The 18,333-nt window shown below is 48.6% G+C and overlaps 1 protein-coding gene across 6 annotated transcripts; it reads left to right on the top strand.

Annotated features, from left to right (window-relative positions):
• The first annotated feature begins 1,216 nt into the window (after positions 1 to 1,216).
• OAT (ornithine aminotransferase) lies at positions 1,217 to 16,179 on the top strand. Of its 6 annotated transcripts, none has more exons than XM_024555492.3 (11): positions 1,217 to 1,320; positions 5,899 to 5,983; positions 6,612 to 6,846; positions 8,349 to 8,573; positions 8,675 to 8,770; positions 10,997 to 11,124; positions 11,642 to 11,764; positions 12,341 to 12,469; positions 13,208 to 13,321; positions 14,292 to 14,436; positions 15,536 to 16,179. In XM_024555492.3, exons 3-11 carry the CDS (start codon positions 6,645 to 6,647, stop codon positions 15,694 to 15,696), a joined length of 1,323 nt encoding a protein of 440 aa, XP_024411260.1. In that variant the 5' UTR covers positions 1,217 to 1,320; positions 5,899 to 5,983; positions 6,612 to 6,644; the 3' UTR covers positions 15,697 to 16,179. The 6 variants fall into 6 exon arrangements, with proteins under 6 accessions (XP_024411260.1, XP_024411261.1, XP_024411262.1 ...); XM_024555493.3 differs by having other exon boundaries at positions 6,616 to 6,846; XM_045191521.2 differs by having other exon boundaries at positions 1,306 to 1,324.
• The last annotated feature ends 2,154 nt before the right edge of the window (positions 16,180 to 18,333 follow it).

Raw genomic sequence — 18,333 nt, forward strand, 5'->3', positions numbered from 1 at the left:
CCCACCCTGTCTGTGTCCCAGGAGGCTGACCTGCAGGCCTTAAAGGGCTGCCACCCTAGGTCTCTGGCTTCCTAATGGGCTCAGCCCATGGGTAACCCTGGCAGGAGAAGAGAGGTTGGAATCTTTGTCAGCCCAGTTCCATTCCTGAGGGGACACTTATGACTGTGGTCCGGGCAGGTGTGGGTTTTGGAAACCTCTCCTTTCAGGCCTAGGGTTGACAATGGCCCCTGGTGCACTGGCCCCAGGTTACGAAATTCTCCACCCCTGTGGTTTACCTGTCTACGCTCAAATGACTTAACAAGCAGACCCCAAATTTACATTTTGGAGCGTTCCATCTGTGCTGGCTGGGACGCTGACTAATCACGTGGGTCTAGAGGAACACGGTGCTGAGTTCAGCCCTCTGTCCCTGTAGCTGTCTGTGACTGCCCTCTGAGAAGTGTGGTAGCACACGGGGCTGGGCTGTCCCTCACCTTTCGGATGACGCTGGATAAGTCGCTTGCCCTCTCCCTGTCTGTTACCCAATATATAACAAAATAGTGTAGACTAAACGATGTCCGAGTCCCGATTTTAACTTGAGATTGTCCTAGACTATTCCATTTTGAGTCCTGAGTGTTACAGCGGGGTGGAGGGCGCCACACACGGTGTGTGTATTGCAGTCATTTAGGAATCTACCGCAGCGACGAGGAGGTGGCAGTGTTTTCCAGCTGCCGCGAGGACTTCTGGGGTGAGTTCAGGCGCACAGGAGCGCCACAGAACACCAGGGTTCAAGGGCAAGAGGGCAGCAGCCCCGTCTGGTGTGGGGCTGACATGGGCGCCCCAGGTGAGGCTCTGCGAGGTAAGGGACTGGCACGGCCGCGGGGGGGCAGGGCTGGAGATCGAGCCAGCGTCCCTCCCGACGCGAGAGCTCAGGCAACACCGCGAGCCCGAGGAGGTCCAATCTCTGTTTCATTCCCTCGGGCCTCGTTTTCCCAACAGGAAAGGGCTGACAGTGAGAGACCAAGGGAAAGGCATCGGCCAGGTGGGCGCCCGGGCGCAAGGACCCAGGAGCGGCCCAGAGCAGCCAGGCCCAGGATGCATGAGCGCGACTCGAACCCGCGGTTCCGGGCAGGATCTAGAGCGCACGCTTCTGCGCCTGGCAGCGCGGGCGGCGCGGGCGGCGCGAGGGGCCCAGCCCTCAACACCGGCCAATGGGCGACAAGGGCGTCGTGGGGGCGGGGCGGGAGCCTCACTTTAAGATCTGTGACACGTCACACACTCCACTCCAGTTCAGTCTAAGCCGTGCGTCCCGGGCGGGTCTCAGAGGTGCTGCCAGGTGTCCGCGTGAGTGTGGCGGGGCCGGGGCTCGGAAGGGGGCCTGGGTGCCCCACGAGGCGGCGGGGCGCGGGCGGCTCCGGGCCGGGTTACCAGGGAGCCGCCGGAGGGGGCGCGCTGGGCCTCGGCCAGCGGGCAGGCTCCGCCTTCGCGGCGGGGCACTGCATCGCTGGGCCCCGGAGCCGCCGGCGAGGGCGGGAAGCTGGAGGCAGAGTCTGTGGATGTGGCACTTTCCGCTTCCAGAGCGTCCCCCGCCCGCTGGTCCCACGCTCCCCAAGGTGCCTGCGTCTTGGCTCCGCGCCACTCGAGCGCCACCGGGTTTCGGGGAAGGAGGAGTTTGGGTCCCGGGGCGTGGGGCGGGGGCTCCGGGCGCCGCGAGCCTGCGTTCCCGAGGTTGGCCTGGAGGATGCATTCTGCAGACGATGGAACTGCCCAGTAGGCGGTGGCTTTTGTTACGGGGCGGGGGCGCCGATGGAGACCTCCCTTGCAGCCTCTGGGCCCTGTAGCCAAACTGCTTATCACTCCCCTCCCCCAACCTTCCTCTTTTTCCCTCCAGCCTTTGTCCGAATAAAAAAATAAGGAAGTAGAGCCTACCTTAGAGTAAGTAACGTGCAGGTTAATTAGATAGTGTGGAGGGATTGGGGCCAACAGCGGCGTTCTTAGGATTCCCTTTCCACAGGTGCTGAGCATCAGCACTCCGGCTGACTTCGCTGGGACACTGTTCTCAGTGACCTGCCGACTCCTCCCGTTGTCACTTGCTGTATCTCTTACCTTTTTTTTAAAAAAAGATTTTATTTATTTTTGGAGGAGAAGGGAGGGAGAAAGAGAGGGAGAGAAACATCAACGTGTGGTTGCCTCTCGCTCGACCCCTACTGGGGATGTGGCCTGAAACCCAGGCACGTGCAGGACTGGGAATCGAACCAGTGACCTTCCAGTCCACGGAGCCGCACCAGCCAGGGCTCTCTTACCTTCTTAGGGTTCAGTTTTACCTGTTTGATTAAGTCGTGGTAAGTTAGAGTGGCTAAGGAGGAGTGACTGGGCAATGGAGTGGCTTTGCTTGAAGAAATTGCTCATCTCCAGTTTCTCTGGGTTTGTAAGAGTTTCTGTAGGCAAACTAGTTCACGCAGTGGGGGCCTGGACCTGTTCTTAGTGTGGGATCCAGATTCCTTAGTTCGTTTGAAATAAACAGGAAAGGAATGAAAGACTTCTTTCATTAGAGTATTCTGGCTTCTTCTTCAGAGAGTCCAGTTCCAGACTCTGAAAGAGATCCAAGCATGCAAGAAGAATGTTTTTTTTTTAAGATTTTATTTATTTTAGAGGGGGGAGGGAGGGAGAAAGAGAAGGAAAGAAACATCAATGTGTGGTTGCCTCTTGCGCGACACCCCACTGGGGACCTGGCCTGCAACCCAGGCATGTGCCCTGACTGGGAATTGAACCTGTGATCCTTTCTTTGCTTCACAGTCCCATGCTCAATCCACTGAGTCACACCAGCCAGGGCAAGAAGAATTTTTTTGATAAAAGCAAGACTTAAATAAAGTGTATAGTTTTGGGTTTGCAATTTTTGTGGTGTTTGACATTAATTTTGCATCCTTTCTCCCCCAAACCCATTAATCTTTATGTAGTAAAAATTCTTTTTTTTAAAAAAAAAAAGATTATTTATTTTATTTTTAGACAGGGGAAGGAAGGCAGAGGGGAAGGGAGGCAGACGGAGGGAAAGAAACATCAGTGTGTGTTGCCTCTCACACGCCCCCTACTGGGGACCTGGCCCACAACCCAGGCATGTGCCCTGACTGAGAATCCAACCCCCGACTTTTTGGTTCACAGGCCAGTGCTCAATCCACTGAGCCACACCTGCTAAGGCTACATGGTAAAAATTCTTACGAGGCGTTTTTTCCCCCTCAGAGAGGTTTAGCTGTATTTCCCTTCATAGTCTGCGTTTGTCACAGTTACTTGCGTGCATATTTTATGGATTTGCCTGAGTTTTTGAGGTTGGGCTCAATCTCAACCTGACGAGTGGACCAGTGTTTGGTGGTGGGCGGAGGGTGCTGTGCATGGGGCCAGCCTCTTCCCTTCCAAGTGCCTAAAGGGTCTGCCTGGGACGCACTTCAGTTGCATTTTAGCCAGATTACATAAAACAAAGATAACAAAAAAAACCTTTTGTTGGCAGGACTTTTAAAAAGACTGTATTTGTTGTTAATGGTTACCTCAAGAAAAGTAAATATTTGACAAATATAGTAAAACCAAATTTACTGAAGTGGAATATTTCTAGTGTTCTTTTGATGAGTTTACTCTGATTTTTCTTTGAGTGAATTAAAAAAATAGTATTTTGTAGTGTTTGCTAAATGAACTGTTCAAAATGCAGCCTTTTATGGAAATTCTGTTTTAGGTATGTTCTAATGTAAGTAGGATGGGTTAGCTAGCAGGGAGTAAATAGGAGCTTCGAGAAGGACTTTGCTAATTTTGTGGATTACTGAAAACATCTGATGTTAAGATTTTTGCTGTCAATAGAAATTTGTTTTCTCCAGGACCTCAGTGTGGGATTTGGTTAAATGCACGATAACAGCCCAGAATATTCACACGGGTACACTTGATCTTGACTCATGAAGGTCATTCAATCTAGTGAAGTGAACTCTGGATAGAAAGACTAGCTACTTTGTATCTAATGTCCTTTTAGAGCTAGATCCAACTTGGTTAGGAGTGGGTGGTTTTTTCTCTCTGTCTGTCTCTCTTTTTTTTTAATCCTCACTGGAGGACATGTTTACTGACTTCAGAGAGAGGGCAAAGGAGGGAGGGAGGGAGAGAGAGAGAAAACATCCGATGAGAGAGAAGTATCGATCGGCTGCTTTGTAAGTGCCCCGGCCTGGGATGGTACCTGCAACCCAGGCATGTGCCCTGACCGGGAATTGAACCTGTGAACCCTCGATCTATGGGACGTCGCTCCAACCACCTGAGCCACCCACTCAGGGCATTTGTCTCTCCTGAGGGCCTTGCTCACCCCTGTTGCTGACTTGACTCCTTCAGGAGTCCTGTGTCTAAGTGTGCCTCCTTCAGGGACAGACAAGGAAAACCAACAGGATCCCAAACCAGGGCTAGGTTCTGGAGGCAGAGCAAATTTTAAGACATAGTTATTGTCCTTTTAAAGAGCTTAGCAGCACCCTGGCTGGTGTGGCTCAGTGAATTGAGCTCTGGCCTGTGAACGAAAAGGTCACATGTTCAATTCCTACTCAGGGCACATGCCTGGTCCCCAGTTGTACGTGTGAGAGGGGCAGCCAGTTGATCATCACACATTGGAGTTGCTCTTTCTCTCCCCCCGCCCCTTCCCCTCTCTCTAGAAGTCAGTTAAAAATAAAAAGGAGCCTTGCAGGATTCTAATGGGGGACAGGCAGGAAGACAAGTGCCCTGGAGTGTTAAGACCTGTAACAAGAGTTTGGGCAAAGTTACCTGGGAGTCTTTGGGAGGGTTTTAATCAATAGAAACGTTTTACTGATTTAAAAAAATTTTTTATTTTTAGAGAGGGGAAGAGAGAAACATCAATGTGTGGTTGCCTCTTGCGTGTCCCTACTGGGGACCTGGCCCGCAACCCAGGCCTGTGCCTTAGATGGGGAATCAAACCAGCGATCCCTTGATTTTCAGGCCAGCACTCAATCCACTGAGCCACACCAGCCAGGGCTTTTTTTAAAGAAAAATTCCCTAGTTTAAAAAAGAAGCCATGGCAGCGTTGATACTTAGGGTGCAGAAATTGGCTCATTCTGCGAGGTTTGGTGCTTTAACATTATCCGGCTTAGACCTCAGTGACGACCTTGGGGGGGTCAACCCCAGTTTACCAACGGAGAAATCGGAGCTCAGGAGGATCATAGAGAGATGGAGCCCCAGCCAGAGTGTAATTCCTGGGCTCCAGACTCTGGACTTTCCACTCTCGTCTCTTAGTTAGTTTTCCAGGCCTTTGTGGAAGAGAAAATTGTTGATGTTGGCTATTTTTGAAAAAATTTAATGTATTGATTTCAAAGAGAGGGAGGGACGGGGAGAGAGACGGTTGTTCCACTTACTGATGCAGTCACTGGTTGATTCTTGTGTGGGCCCTGACCGGGAGCGGACCATGACCTTGGTGTATCAGGATGGCACTCTAACCAACTGGGCTACCTGGCCAGGACTGCCTAAGTATTTCGTACCATAGAATCTTAGGGGCGACATTACTGGTCTGAGAGTACAAGCACTTCTCAGGCTTTCCTTACGACTATAATTCTTTTCAGAGGGTAGTTTAGAGTACCCCTGAGAAGTGCTGTCTTGCATTACTAATTTGGTAAAGGCAAAAGTTAATGTGCTTAATTTTTTAGGTGGTCAAATAAAGCATTGATTCTTACTGAGTGCAGCAGAAAGCCCAAGAAATAGAGTTTAAAATCCATGTTTTAGACTTAGCAGTAGTGTTTGGGGAAGTTCTGTCTAGGGCAGCTAGACATTTTTGCTAGCAGCTGTGTCCAGTCTGACATTTCTTATGCGACTGTTTTTGTTGTTGACTCGTCCTTCTCTGAGATAAAATCTTAGGGCCCTTCTCCTCAATGATGCATAGAGCTGTGCCTTTTATTTCAGGAGTTACTGGACCCTGAAGACCGTCCTTGGATCTCAGGCTAACCGCCCGTCTTTCCATCTGAACTGTAGGGAGGAAGGGTAGTCGGTGAGTGTGGCAACCAAGTGCTGGACTGTGCTGGGTACTTGCTCATTCCCCAATACTGCGTGTGCCAAGTCAGAGCGGGGAGAGCCAAGCTCCATGCACGAAGTTTTGCTGACTTGGCAGCTCATTGAGTGCTGGGCGGGTAAGCCCTTCTATGTAAGTGCCTTTGAAGGGCTGCTCCGCCTGCAAGGTCAGGCACCAACCTTTCATCCGGCCCGGTTCAGGCTTGCCTGACCCCCCCCAGAGTGAGTGCCTTGTCTTTGATGTGCTGTCAGCACTGACGACTGAAAAAAAGTGTGTGTGTGTATTTATTACAAAATCATCAGGTGGTACAGAGGGGTGCACCTGACAAGTAAAAGCCCCTGACCTCCCCACCCCCAGTCAATCGTTTTCCGCATTTTCTTCATTCTCTTGGACTCCAGCCCGGAGCACTGTGTGCCCGTCCCACTGTATCCCTCGCCGGGCTTTACCGTAAATATTTATAGACTTGTTCCCCTTGTTTGTCTTCAGGCTTCCCGAAGCCTTTAGTTCTCATGGTCTTGATTTCTTGGCGGACCATGGCAAATGCTCGGTAATAATTTAATGAGTCCACAGGCACCGACTCTGTCTCAAAGTCTTCTCTTTCCCTTAGACAGATTTGTGACATTCCTGCTGGAAGGACACCATGTTTTCCAAACTGGCCCATTTCCAGACTGTCGCTGCGCTTCGTCGGGGGATTCACTCATCAGCAGCTTCTGTTACATCGGTTGCAACTAAAAAAACGGTCCAAGGCCCCCCTCTGTCCTCCGATTACGTGTTCGAACGGGAGTCTAAGTATGGCGCGCACAACTACCATCCTTTACCTGTGGCCCTGGAGAGAGGGAAAGGTACATTTCGGGTTATTCAAAGGCCCTCCTTTTTTGCTTCAAAACCTTTTACAAAAATTGCTTTTATATTGGGTTGGCCAAGAAAGGCCGTATGGTTTTTCCTTAAAATAAAAGCCACGTTTTTCATTTTCGCCAATAACCTTATTAATTTGGCTATGTGTTCAGTGTGTCGGCTGTCTCCCATGTGGCATAACGTTGACTGTTCCCAATTAATGTCTTGATTGGATCGCTGTCAACTTCGGCTGGTCTCCCCGACCGAGGAGCATCGTCCAGCGAGGAATCTCCAGCACGAAACTTCACAAACCACTTTGACATGTTCGATCTGTCACAGCACCTTCTCCACACACTGCACAAGTTTTTTTGTGCGTCTCAGTTGTGTTTTTCTTGAAAAATTAAAGCATAATATGCTGAAAATATTGTGTTTTATTCCATCTTTAATATTAAAATGACTACACAAAAATTCACCAGTTTTGACAAGTTTTTTTTTTAATGTGCACTGATGTGACAGCTGTCACGTGCAGTCCACCAAAATCGTTCTGAATGAAGTTAAAGACGACTGAGTGCAACTACAGCCACCTATGGGAGAAAACCAAACGAACTTCTTGGCCAACCCGGTTATTTTCTCAGTGTACATTTCTCCAGAGGCCTTTAATTTCTGTATCGAGATACAGTCACTCAACATTTACTGAGTGGCTCGAGTGCTGGCTGTGTTCGGTGCCGCGGGGAGGGCAAAGGCGAACTCAGTCTGTCGGGAGGGATGTCACACTCAAGTGAAGCAGTGTGATTCCGCTGTCATTTCCCCCTTTAACTTCTGTCTTGTTGTAATTTGAGACTTAAAGAAAAACAGTTGCAACAGTAGCACAAAGCATTTTCTTCTGCCAAACTATTTCCCCAGCTGCGGCACTTGCAACGAGAGTTCCAATGTCTCTACACCCTTAACATTTGTTCTTTCTTTTCTAAATTGTAATCATCGCACTGGGTGTGAAACGCTCTTGTGGTTTTGCCTTTGATTTCTCCACGGACTTGCGAGATTGAGGATCTTCTCATGGGCTTGTCGGTCATTCCTGTGTTTTCTTTGTATGTCGTTTACTCTTTGGAGAAATGCCCGCTCAGGTTCTTTGCCCATTTTTAGTTGGGTCGTGTGTCTTTTCGCTGAGTTGTAGGAGGGCCGGATACTAGACAGGATAGATACATGACTTAGAACTATTTTTTCCTGTTTTGTTGGTTGTTACAGTCAACCAACTAATCATAATTTTTATGTTGTGTGTCACTCCTCCCTTTACATTCTAACTTTTTTATGTTACACTGTTCTTGTTAAAGGTTAATTCGAAGCTGGACAGATAAACCAGAGTTTATTATGCCTGAGCTAAAACATGCCCTCACCACAGTGCTAGCTGTCTTACTTTTTGAACTTTATGTGATTTTGTGATTTCCTGGAATTATTTTTCAGCATGTTCTGGGTGTTGTGACTTTCTGCAGTTACTTTTCCCTCGATGTGTTAGGTGTGTACGTGTGGGATGTGGAAGGCAGGAAGTACTTTGACTTCCTGAGTGCTTACAGCGCCGTGAACCAGGGGCACTGCCACCCGAAGATTGTGGACGCGCTGAAGAGCCAAGCCGACAAGCTGACCCTGACGTCCAGGGCGTTCTACAACACCGTCCTCGGTGAATACGAAGAGTACGTGACGAAGCTTTTCAATTACCACAAAGTTCTCCCGATGAATACGGGTACAGTATTCCGTTTTCTTTTATTAGCCAAGGACGGAGCTTTAGTATTTTCCGGTAATGTAAGACATCGTCAAAAACTGAGACACTTTCTCTCCCGACAGGAGTGGAGGCTGGAGAGACTGCGTGCAAACTTGCTCGGAGGTGGGGGTACACCGTTAAGGGTATTCCGAAGTACAAAGCAAAGATTATTTTTGCAGGTGTGTGAAATTCAACATTCTGCGATTTAGACACACAGTGTTATCTCCCATTGTAATTTACTGATGAAGTACTTCCCATGTGTTTGCTTCATACGTGATATATTATTTGTTGAAAGTTCATAAAAATGGAGAGTTTCTTTCCTTAGGTTTATTTCTAAATATTCATGTGTGATATCAGCTTCCTACTCCTCTCTCTAAAATGAGTGACTTTGTGATATTTTTCTCATCTGCTTCTCTGCTGTTTTCCCAGAGGATTTCCATTACTTAGATGGTCTAATGGTAGCGTGTTTTTATGGGGTTGTCAAGCTTGGTTTTGTTACAGTGGGGCTGTCTCCTAGGTATGTTGTGAAGTTTGAGCCTCAATATTGAAGTGCTATCATATCAGGCCCCTAGAAGTAGGGGGGAGGGGGGCTGGGGCCGCCCTGGGTGTACTTCTGGGCGGGGTCGAGAGGAGTGACATGAACACTGATTGGGGAGACACAACAGTTACTTCTGATGGTACAAGCAGACTTCGGGCATCTTAATAATGATGTTCATTGATAGACTGTGACTTTTTTTAAAGCTTTGATTTTAATTTCTAAAAACGAAATCTGGATAAACATCACTGCACGTGGTCAAAATTCGCTCTTGTGAAAGTTAGTCACGAACTACTTTGCCCTGTGGTCACACGTAGCAGCGAAATTACAAACCCCGTCACGTAATAGAAATCTGGAGTTGAGCTGGCGGCCAGCCGCAGTTGGTTTTTGGGGTGACAGATGACTACGGAAGGAGGAGAGATCTTTGCCCAGCTCTGTGACCTGCCGTTTTGGGACCTTGCGCCTTAGTTGTAGGACAACATACGGTTACTGTCTCTTCCAAACAAAATTGGCCTTTCTGGTGATTTTCATTCAGACCGGATCCGGTCTCTTACATTGTTAGCAAGGGTGTTTTCACCCGGAGACGGAAGGCTGCCCCTGGCTGTGGTCCTTTACACTGCAGGGTAAGGCCCGAGGCGGAGGCCCCGAGGCTGGAAGGGAGAGAGCGAGCAGGCTTACGTCCAGCGCAGGCATTTTCTCTACAGACAAGCCTGGTCAGAGTCAGTGTGCTGCCGCTCGTGGTCCGGTGAAGCGCGGTTACTCGTAGGTGAGACACACACTTTGCAAGAGTGGTGTTTAGAGACGCTATGAAGCCAAAATACAGTGATTCAGTAGTGGGTTCATTGAGTCGGTGGTGGGAAGATACTAAAAGAAAATGCAGGAGAACCTGCAGGTCTCTTATCCTATACTGTTGTTCTTCCTTCTTTGAATCCAACCCAGTCGAAGTGACCGCGTGCATTTGCCATATGTGACGGCGTTTCTCCCGGGAGCTGTCAGTCCCGGTTACCATTCTATCTTTCCACCTCCAGCACCCAGCACGGTGCCCTCACAGAGCAGGTCCCCAGTCAGAGCTGTCAATGAAGGGAGGCAAAGGGTGACAGATGTTTTTGTACAAAGGCAGATGTCTGTCATCAGCACGTGGGAGGTTACAATTCCAAGGAAGGCAAAGTTGGAAGTGTTTGGATTGCCGGAGGACATTTTCTCCACATGAACCGTGAAGTTCATTCTGTGGACTAGTTAGCCCATGGCAGTGGGTTTTTCAAAGGAAAATTGCTAATTCTCTGTGAAGGACGTTCTCTTTCATTTCACTTCCATAGGTGCACTGTCTCTAGAAAAACAGGTAGTGAGCGTCCCAGTGGTTAGGGTTTGGGTTGGTGAGAGGGGAGACGACGCTCTGTCCTCAGGGGCTACGCGTCACAGCGGAGGGTTCAGAAGACCAGTGCCTGAAGTAGCGGTTGCCAGGCCAGACCTTGGTGGTCTTGTGACCCATGGTGTTTGATATCAGGCCTTGTTGTAACCAGGGGAAGCTCACTGGAAGCTCTTCAAAGCAACCCCTTGGGTTTTTTTCTCTTTTTTAAAGATTTTATTTATTTATTTTTAGATAGAGGAGGAGTGGGAGAGAAACATCAATGTGTGGTTGCCTCTCATGCGCCCCCTGCAGGGGACCTGGCCTGCAACCCAGGCATGTGCCCTGACTGGGAATCGAACCAGCGACCCTTGGGTTCGTAGGTCGGCACTCAATTCACTGAGCCACACTACTCGGGGCAAAACCTTGGTTTTTCAGAACTCAAACTTTCCTAAGGTATTTTGGGGAACTGTGCTTTTTAAATTTGGGTGTTTGACATAATCACTGTATACTTCTCCTTTCTAGCTGGAAACTTCTGGGGTAGAACTATGTCTGCTATCTCCAGTTCCACAGACCCAAGCAGTTACGATGGGTTTGGGCCATTCATGCCAGGTTTCGAAATTATTCCGTACAATGACCTGCCAGCTCTTGAGGTATGTCGCTGGCAGTGTGTGCTTTAGCTCATGGTAAATGGGAATTAGCTTTGCAGACTGTATGAATTAAACATAGATGTGGCTAAGGAGAACCTGTCTTAGTTAAGGTAGGCCAAGATTTCAGACTGGTTTCTGTGACGGTCAGTAGTTTCCAGCGTGGGGAGCCGAGGCCCGTGGTCTGACCCCGCCACCCTATCCATTAACACATTAGATTTGTGCCCTGTATAACTATCACCTCGGAGAGTATCAGTATCATTACTAGATAAATTACTGAGTTGTCAGCTAGCTTTTAAAAAGGCCATTTTCTCTCGGTTTTGGTTCCAGTGTTCTTTCCCGTATATTAGAACACGTAGGATAGAGTAACTTGAAGCTGAAGTGTTTAGGGTTTTTGGTAATTGAATGTCAGTCAGAAATGTTACATTTATTCTTAACAGGAAATTATATACGTGCAGTATGTGATTTCAGATTTCCAAACGTAGAAAGGAAGTGACCCAAATGTATTCACTTTCTTTTGTAGCGTGCTCTTCAGGATCCAAATGTTGCTGGGTTCATGGTAGAACCGATTCAGGGCGAAGCGGGCGTTATTGTTCCGGACCCAGGCTACCTGATGGGCGTGCGGGAGCTCTGCACGCAGCACCAGGTCCGCAGCCCCTGCTCTCCAGCCTCCCGCATCTCTTAGGGTTTGGCTGATGGGACACATGCGATTACCCAACCTCCCCACTAGGCGGAGACATTGCGCTTAGAGTGTCAGCCCTTTCTAGGGCTCTGCAACAGCCTGTTCTGATTCCTCCCAAGCCCTTGTCCTCTGCTCCAACATGTACGTTCTCCCCTCCTCTTCCCACCAAGCTGGTACATATTTAATAACAAGTACACGTTTAATAATGTTTGTGGTGTAAACAAGTGAATGAATTTATTTCCAGAGAGTAGTTCTATTGAGAAGCCCCGAGGAAGCCCTCACTTGGTGTTGGTGCCTTTCCGCTGTGTAGGACCGTGCAGAGCGGGCCTCCGGGGAGAGTGGCCTGACCCGGGGACACCGGTGTGTCTAACAGGGCTGTCACGGGGCACTATTGAAATGGGTGACTAAAATACTTCCACGATTCTGAGGGGACGGCTGATGTCACATTTGTGTGCGGGGATGGGAGGAGTTGAATAAAGATCACTATTTCCCCGTGGAAGCGAAATTGGTAATTAATGCTGTTACATTGTTCTCCATCAGGTTCTGTTTATTGCTGATGAGATACAGACGGGACTGTCCAGAACTGGTAGATGGCTGGCCGTCCACCATGAAAACGTCAGACCTGATCTGATCCTTCTCGGGAAGGCACTTTCTGGAGGCTTGTACCCTGTGAGTTGGGCGTTAACCTCTTTCTATTCCCTACATTCATGAAGTACGTCCTTAAGATGCTTTTCACACCGGCCGATTGTGACAATAGTGCTTTTCTCACGCTCGGTTTTACTTAGTGGCTGTAAGTCACCTGGAAAAGGTGTAGCAACGTATCAGATTTCCATAGGGTGACCCCTTAGTCACTTGTAACGGAAGAGTTGAGTGTGCCTTGGAATGTGCTGCCGCGTTTGTTTCGGAGGGAAACGTTTTGCCCCAAAAGTACTTCTGTAAACCCCTACACTCTTTTCCATTGTTCGGATGCTCAACATTGTTTCCGCTACTCATTGTTTGAAGCCAGGATGGATTCACGCAGATTAGGAAGATTGCGTGTTTTGTTGTAGCTGTGTTCTTGGGCACGCCCTCGAGCCAACAGTTTGTGCTGGGTTACAGGCTCGGAAGGACAGCACAGAACATCGGTTTCTAAGCAGTTAATTGTGTTACTGCAGGAGCAGCTCCTGTCTTAGTTCCAGAGTGCGGCTGCACTGTGCCATCGAGGTGGGCCTGCTGTGCTTGGGGTGACGCGCTAGGGCATCCCCCCGCTTGTCCCTGGCGGCGAAGGTGGCCGCTGTGCAGCTCTTGCTTATTGAAGCTTTATGTCCAATTTGTCATCAGCTTCGTGCATCTTTGTGTTGCTGGTGTGCTAAGAATCAGGCCAGTTCGTCTGGGAAATGGTCTACTGAGCCCCGACCTGTCTTTCAGGTGTCTGCAGTCCTGTGTGACGATGACATCATGCTGACCATCAAGCCCGGGGAGCACGGGTCAACGTACGGGGGCAACCCTCTGGGCTGCCGCGTGGCCATCGCGGCCCTGGAGGTAAAACTGGCGCAGCCGCGCGGCGCGCATTCCTAGGTGGTGTGAAGTGACTGAAATGAACCTGGGGTGTACTGAGAAACTCCATAAGATGGGCAAGTATTACAGAACATGAAGAACAGAGGAACGGTTTTATGAGCATGGCATTCTCAAAAGGTCATTTAACCTTGGCTTAGAAGACGGGGGCCCTCCGTGGGCATTGGGTGTGTGCTGTCCCCCGAGGCTTCGGTCCTGGAGGCACTGGGCGGCCTGCCGTGGGCTCTCACTCTGTGACCGTCAGGCCTCTAGCTTAGCATGTGTGGCGTTTTCTAAGTGTGTATTTGAACACTTTCAGATTTAGTACTGAAGTGCCTACCAAAGGCCTAAATTACGTAATTTCTAAGGATGGCCTTTTAAGGGAAAAAAAATAAAGGAAACTATTACAGTTCAAAAATTAAACTATCTTTAGTCCATTGATTTATTCAGCGAATAAGAACATATGTGCCCTGGCTGGGTGGCTCAGTGGATCTCGTGTCGTCCTGGGAACCAAAGGGTCACCGGTTTGATTCCCGGTCAGGGCACAGGCCTGGGTTGCAGGCCAGGTCCTCAGTTGCAAGCAACAAGAGGCAACTAATCCATGTTTCTCTCCCCCATCATCGATATTTCTCTCCCTCTCCCTCCCTTCCTGCCTCTCTAAAAATAAATAAAAATCTTTTTAAAAAAATTAAGAAAAGAATATATTAGTTGCCTTTAACGAGTTCTAAGCCTTATTTTGCCATCAAGGCAGATTAATGACGGACTTGTGACTGAGCAAGGTTCTGAGTTAGTGTGTGTTTAATTAGAAATTAAACTGGTATAGGCTTTGAAAAATTGAAAGGAAAGTTAAAGTCTTCAGTGAGGTTTTTCCTTTGTGTATATTCCACATCTCCCTGCAAAGAACATTGTAAAAGAAAAAGGCAGTCGTAACCTTTGTGTGACCTCTTTCCAAATGTAGGTTTTGGAGGAAGAAAACCTTGCGGAAAATGCAGACAGAATGGGTGCCATCCTGAGAAACGAGCTGATGAAGCTGCCTTCCGACATCGTCACCGCCGTGCGGGGCAAGGGCTTGCTGAACGCCATTGTTATCCGAGCCACCAAAGGTGCGGGGTGCACGTCTTCTCCGGGGGTCACTGGTGTAGGAAGACCTCAGACACATTTGTCATTTTGTCTGGTTATTGGGTTCCTCTGACCGGCTGACTGGCCGCCTGCTGACCAAGCCTTTTAGGCTCAGGGTCATCTGGTGTATCTACTAGTCTGAAAAATGCGGGCCTTTCCTGCAGGAAGGCCCGTGGACACAGTTGGCCCTGGTCTCGTTCTTCCTCTCTGAGTTTGTCATTCTGCCCAGGGTTAGCTATGGGGCCCTCGGACACTTAGACTCACTTCCTGTTAGTGAGTCTGCAGAGAGCACTGGCCCTAGACGCTTCCTCTCTGCTCCCCTTTCCTCTCTCACTCTCAAGCTGCTGGCCAGCAGAGCTGTGGGGACAACACTGATAGTGATAGGAATGGCGAAGATGGTGCTGGAAGTACCCCGAGCTGCTACTTGATTAACCGTTGGGTGTCTTAGCACATTATTTGTAACCCTCAGGGGTTCCCCGCAGGATTTTGTCGTGATCCACCCTCCCTTTTAGAGCAGAGATTTCAGCCTCGGCTGCATTCCGAAATACCTGGGGGGCTTTTACGAAAGGTACCACAGCCCGAAGACTCTGATTTGGTGGGTCGGGGGCCCAGGCACGGAGCGACTGCCGTGTGCCGCCGGGCTGAGAACCCTGCTCTCTGACGACACGAATCGGCCCCGCGGCTCGGGAAGCAGATCCCTGTTAGGGGTGTGCAGCGTTCGCTGGCTTTTGGGCATCGCTCGTTTTCTGCCCGTTCGTTATCTGTGTCATAACCAGGTTCTTTTTGCCTTGGGTCCTTGTGTAATTAGTATGGCAGCCTTAGCACATAATTTTTTTTTTTTTTTGGTTTTTCTTTTATGAAAGACTAACAAAAACCGTATGTCTGATCATACCATTCAAACCTAGTTATGTCCTTGCTGACAAGTAACTTCTTTTTTAAGACTAGAACAAAGCGAGCTCGTGGCTCCAAGCTGTCTTCCGTGAGTAGAGTGGGAATTCCGTTGGCCAGGCCTACTCTTCCTCCGCGAGGGGTGTCGACGCGTTTGTCTCTGACCAGCGCGCGTGTCTGGCTGTCTCTCCTCAGACTACGATGCCTGGAAGGTGTGCCTGCGGCTTCGAGACAACGGGCTTCTGGCCAAGCCAACCCACGGCGACATCATCAGGCTGGCCCCGCCGCTCGTGATGAAGGAGGACGAGATTCAGGAGTCCGTGGAAATCATCATCAAGACCATCCTGTCTTTCTGAGGGCGGCGGCTGCTTTCCGTGGGGTCTGGGGGGCCGCCTGGGGACAGGTAGCTCGGTGACGTCCTGTACAGAAGCCTCTGCATTTCTGCTCCTAACACAGGCACATTCCACTCCCCTGTGTCTGCAGGGACTTTTATTTTTTTAAATGTACGTATTTTTCAGTTTATACATAGTAGCATGACGTTCATACTCGTGCGGTTTGCTGTGTGAGAGAACGGCATCTACATTGGATGCAGAGTGTCTGTGAGCTCTCAGGTGAGATGCATCCATCTATCTGTATATAGGCAGCCTCCTAATCAAGCCCTGTGTGACTTATTTACGTTTTTATGATTTTCCAGCTGGTGTAAATGTATCATGTTAAAAAAGTTATTGAGACTGGTTTAACCTTATAAAGTTGAATCATAATCATTGAATTTTAGGAAGGATTGAATGGCTAAGCTTATATAAACTAGTAGATTGAAATAAAGTTCATATCGGCCCACACCAGGATGAGTGTCCTTATTTTGAATTAATAATTATTGTTTAAGTCCTGGCTGGTGTGGCTCATTGGATTGAGTGCCGGCTTGCAAACCAAAGGGTCGCAGGTTCGGTTTCCAGTCAGGGCACATGCCTGGGTTGCAGGCCAGGTCCCCAGTAGGGGGCATGTGAGAGGCAACCACACACTGATGTTTCTCTCAGTCTCTTTCTCCCTCCCATCCCCTCTGTCTAAAAATAAAATAAATAAAATCTTAAAAAAAAGAATTATTGCTAAACATTCCCAAACTGTATTTTAAGTGTTTGATATAATTTCCATAAAATACTTATAATCAATTGTTCTTTAAATTTAAAACAAAGCCTGTATTGAAAATGTCTGCTCTGGTCGCTGTGCTGTTACCATCAGCGCAGTATCACTGGTTATTTTTAAGCTCACTGAGAAAGTTCTTCGCCTGCTTTAACTTTGTTTCCTAAGTTAGTTTCAGTTTCTTCGGTAATGTCTGCAAATACGGAAATTGTAAAGAGTCTCCTGCAATACTCCCTTCTCCCCTTTCAGAACGGTTGCTTTTCTGTGTATTGTACCACGGTGGTCTCTGCTTGTTTGCCGCTCAGCTTTCTGCAGTTTCGGGCCCCTGTGGTTTGTTACCTGTGGTCCCCCCTGGTCCAAAGTAGTAAACGAAGGGCCCAGAAGTAAACAGTTCATAGGTTTTCAACGTGTGCTGCTCTGAGGAACACGATGAAGCCTCTCGCGGTCTTGCTTTGTCCGGCCCTGGATATGCATCATCTTTTTGTCCATGTCCCCGACACTCTCCTGTCCCCACATCACTCAGCAGCCCGTCGTGGGATCTCAGTGCTTGTGTTCAGGTCACCCTTTACTCAATGGCCCCAAAGTGCACGAGCAGTGAGGCTGGCAAGTTGGACATACCACAGGGAGCTGTGAAGTGCTTCCGTCAGGCGAAAAGGTGAACGTTCTCCACCTAATAATGAAAGAAAAAAAATACACTGAGTTTCCTAAGATCCACGGGAAGAACAAATCCCTCTGAGATGGTGAGGAAGTCAAAAGATTCGTGTTCGTTTTGATATTGCACCTCCAACTGCCGGAGTTAGGGCCACTCGGTGTGTGGAAAGGGCCCGGTTAAGATGGGAAAGGCACTGAAGTGGGCGGGGCGGGGGGGGGGGAGGTGTAGACAGAACGAGGGCCCCCTGTGTCTGAGGCCCGCAGCCTATGCCCTGAAGCGAGTGATCACATTCATGTCTATTGCCACATATTGTTATAATCTGTATAAGTTACAGTCGTTAATACCTTACTGTGTCTAAATTACAAATTAAACTATCATGTTTGCATAGGAAAAACTATGTAGGGTTTGGTACCATCTTCAGTTTCAGGCATCCACTGGGGATCTTGGAATGTATTTCCTGTGGGTAAGGGGCAATAATGTATCATTTTTATTGAAGGATCCTTACCAGTGTTGGTGTTCAACTTTTTTGCCTGAATGGGATATTTGGGGTGATTTTTTAAAAAAGACTATTTTTAGAGAGAAGGGAAGGGAGGGAGACAGAGAGGGAGAGAAACATCAGCATGAGAGAGAAGCATCAATCAGTTGCCTCTTGTGTGGGCCTGCAACCTAGGTATGTGCCTGCAACCCAAGCATGTGTCCTAACCGGGAATCGAACCTGCAACATTGTGCTTTGTGGTATGGCCCCCACAAAGCAAAAGTACCGTATGGTAGGTACGGTGACTGGTCAGGGTTTGGGAGCTGGGCGACTACTCCCTTTCCCTTAAGCATGGCTGCGAGGCTCCAGGTGTATAAAAGCACTTCAATTCCGTTCTGACTTGGGGGATGGATTCTTCAAGATGCCAGCAGGAGCCATGCAAACACACACACGAGTATATGCAGTATACGCCAAAGCAGCTTAGTCTGTTTAGGATATATTTCAAAATATAAAATACTTTAATAATATTTTAAAATAGATTTCACTGCTTTACTGTTCCATGCATGTGTGAATAGAATAGCTCAGGAGTTTTATTAGCTCCCCAGCCCTTTTCTGATTAACTTGCAAATGAGATTTTTCTTCCTCCTGCACATTGGTCCAGCCCCTCAAATTGTTAATGAAACACCTGAGCTAATACGTTTTATAACTTACAGCACCATACTCCGCACA

This window comes from Desmodus rotundus, chromosome 4 (assembly GCF_022682495.2).
Source record: "Desmodus rotundus isolate HL8 chromosome 4, HLdesRot8A.1, whole genome shotgun sequence".
In the NCBI taxonomy this organism is placed as follows: domain Eukaryota; kingdom Metazoa; phylum Chordata; class Mammalia; order Chiroptera; family Phyllostomidae; genus Desmodus; species Desmodus rotundus.

Coding starts and splice junctions, on each gene's coding strand:
- OAT (XM_024555492.3), top strand. CDS start 6,645: ATGTTTTCCAAACTGGCCCATTTCCAGACTGTCGCTGCGCTTCGTCGG. Junction 12,470..13,207: donor TTTCTGGAGGCTTGTACCCT/GTGAGTTGGGCG, acceptor CCTGTCTTTCAG/GTGTCTGCAGTCCTGTGTGA. Junction 14,437..15,535: donor TGTTATCCGAGCCACCAAAG/GTGCGGGGTGCA, acceptor GTCTCTCCTCAG/ACTACGATGCCTGGAAGGTG.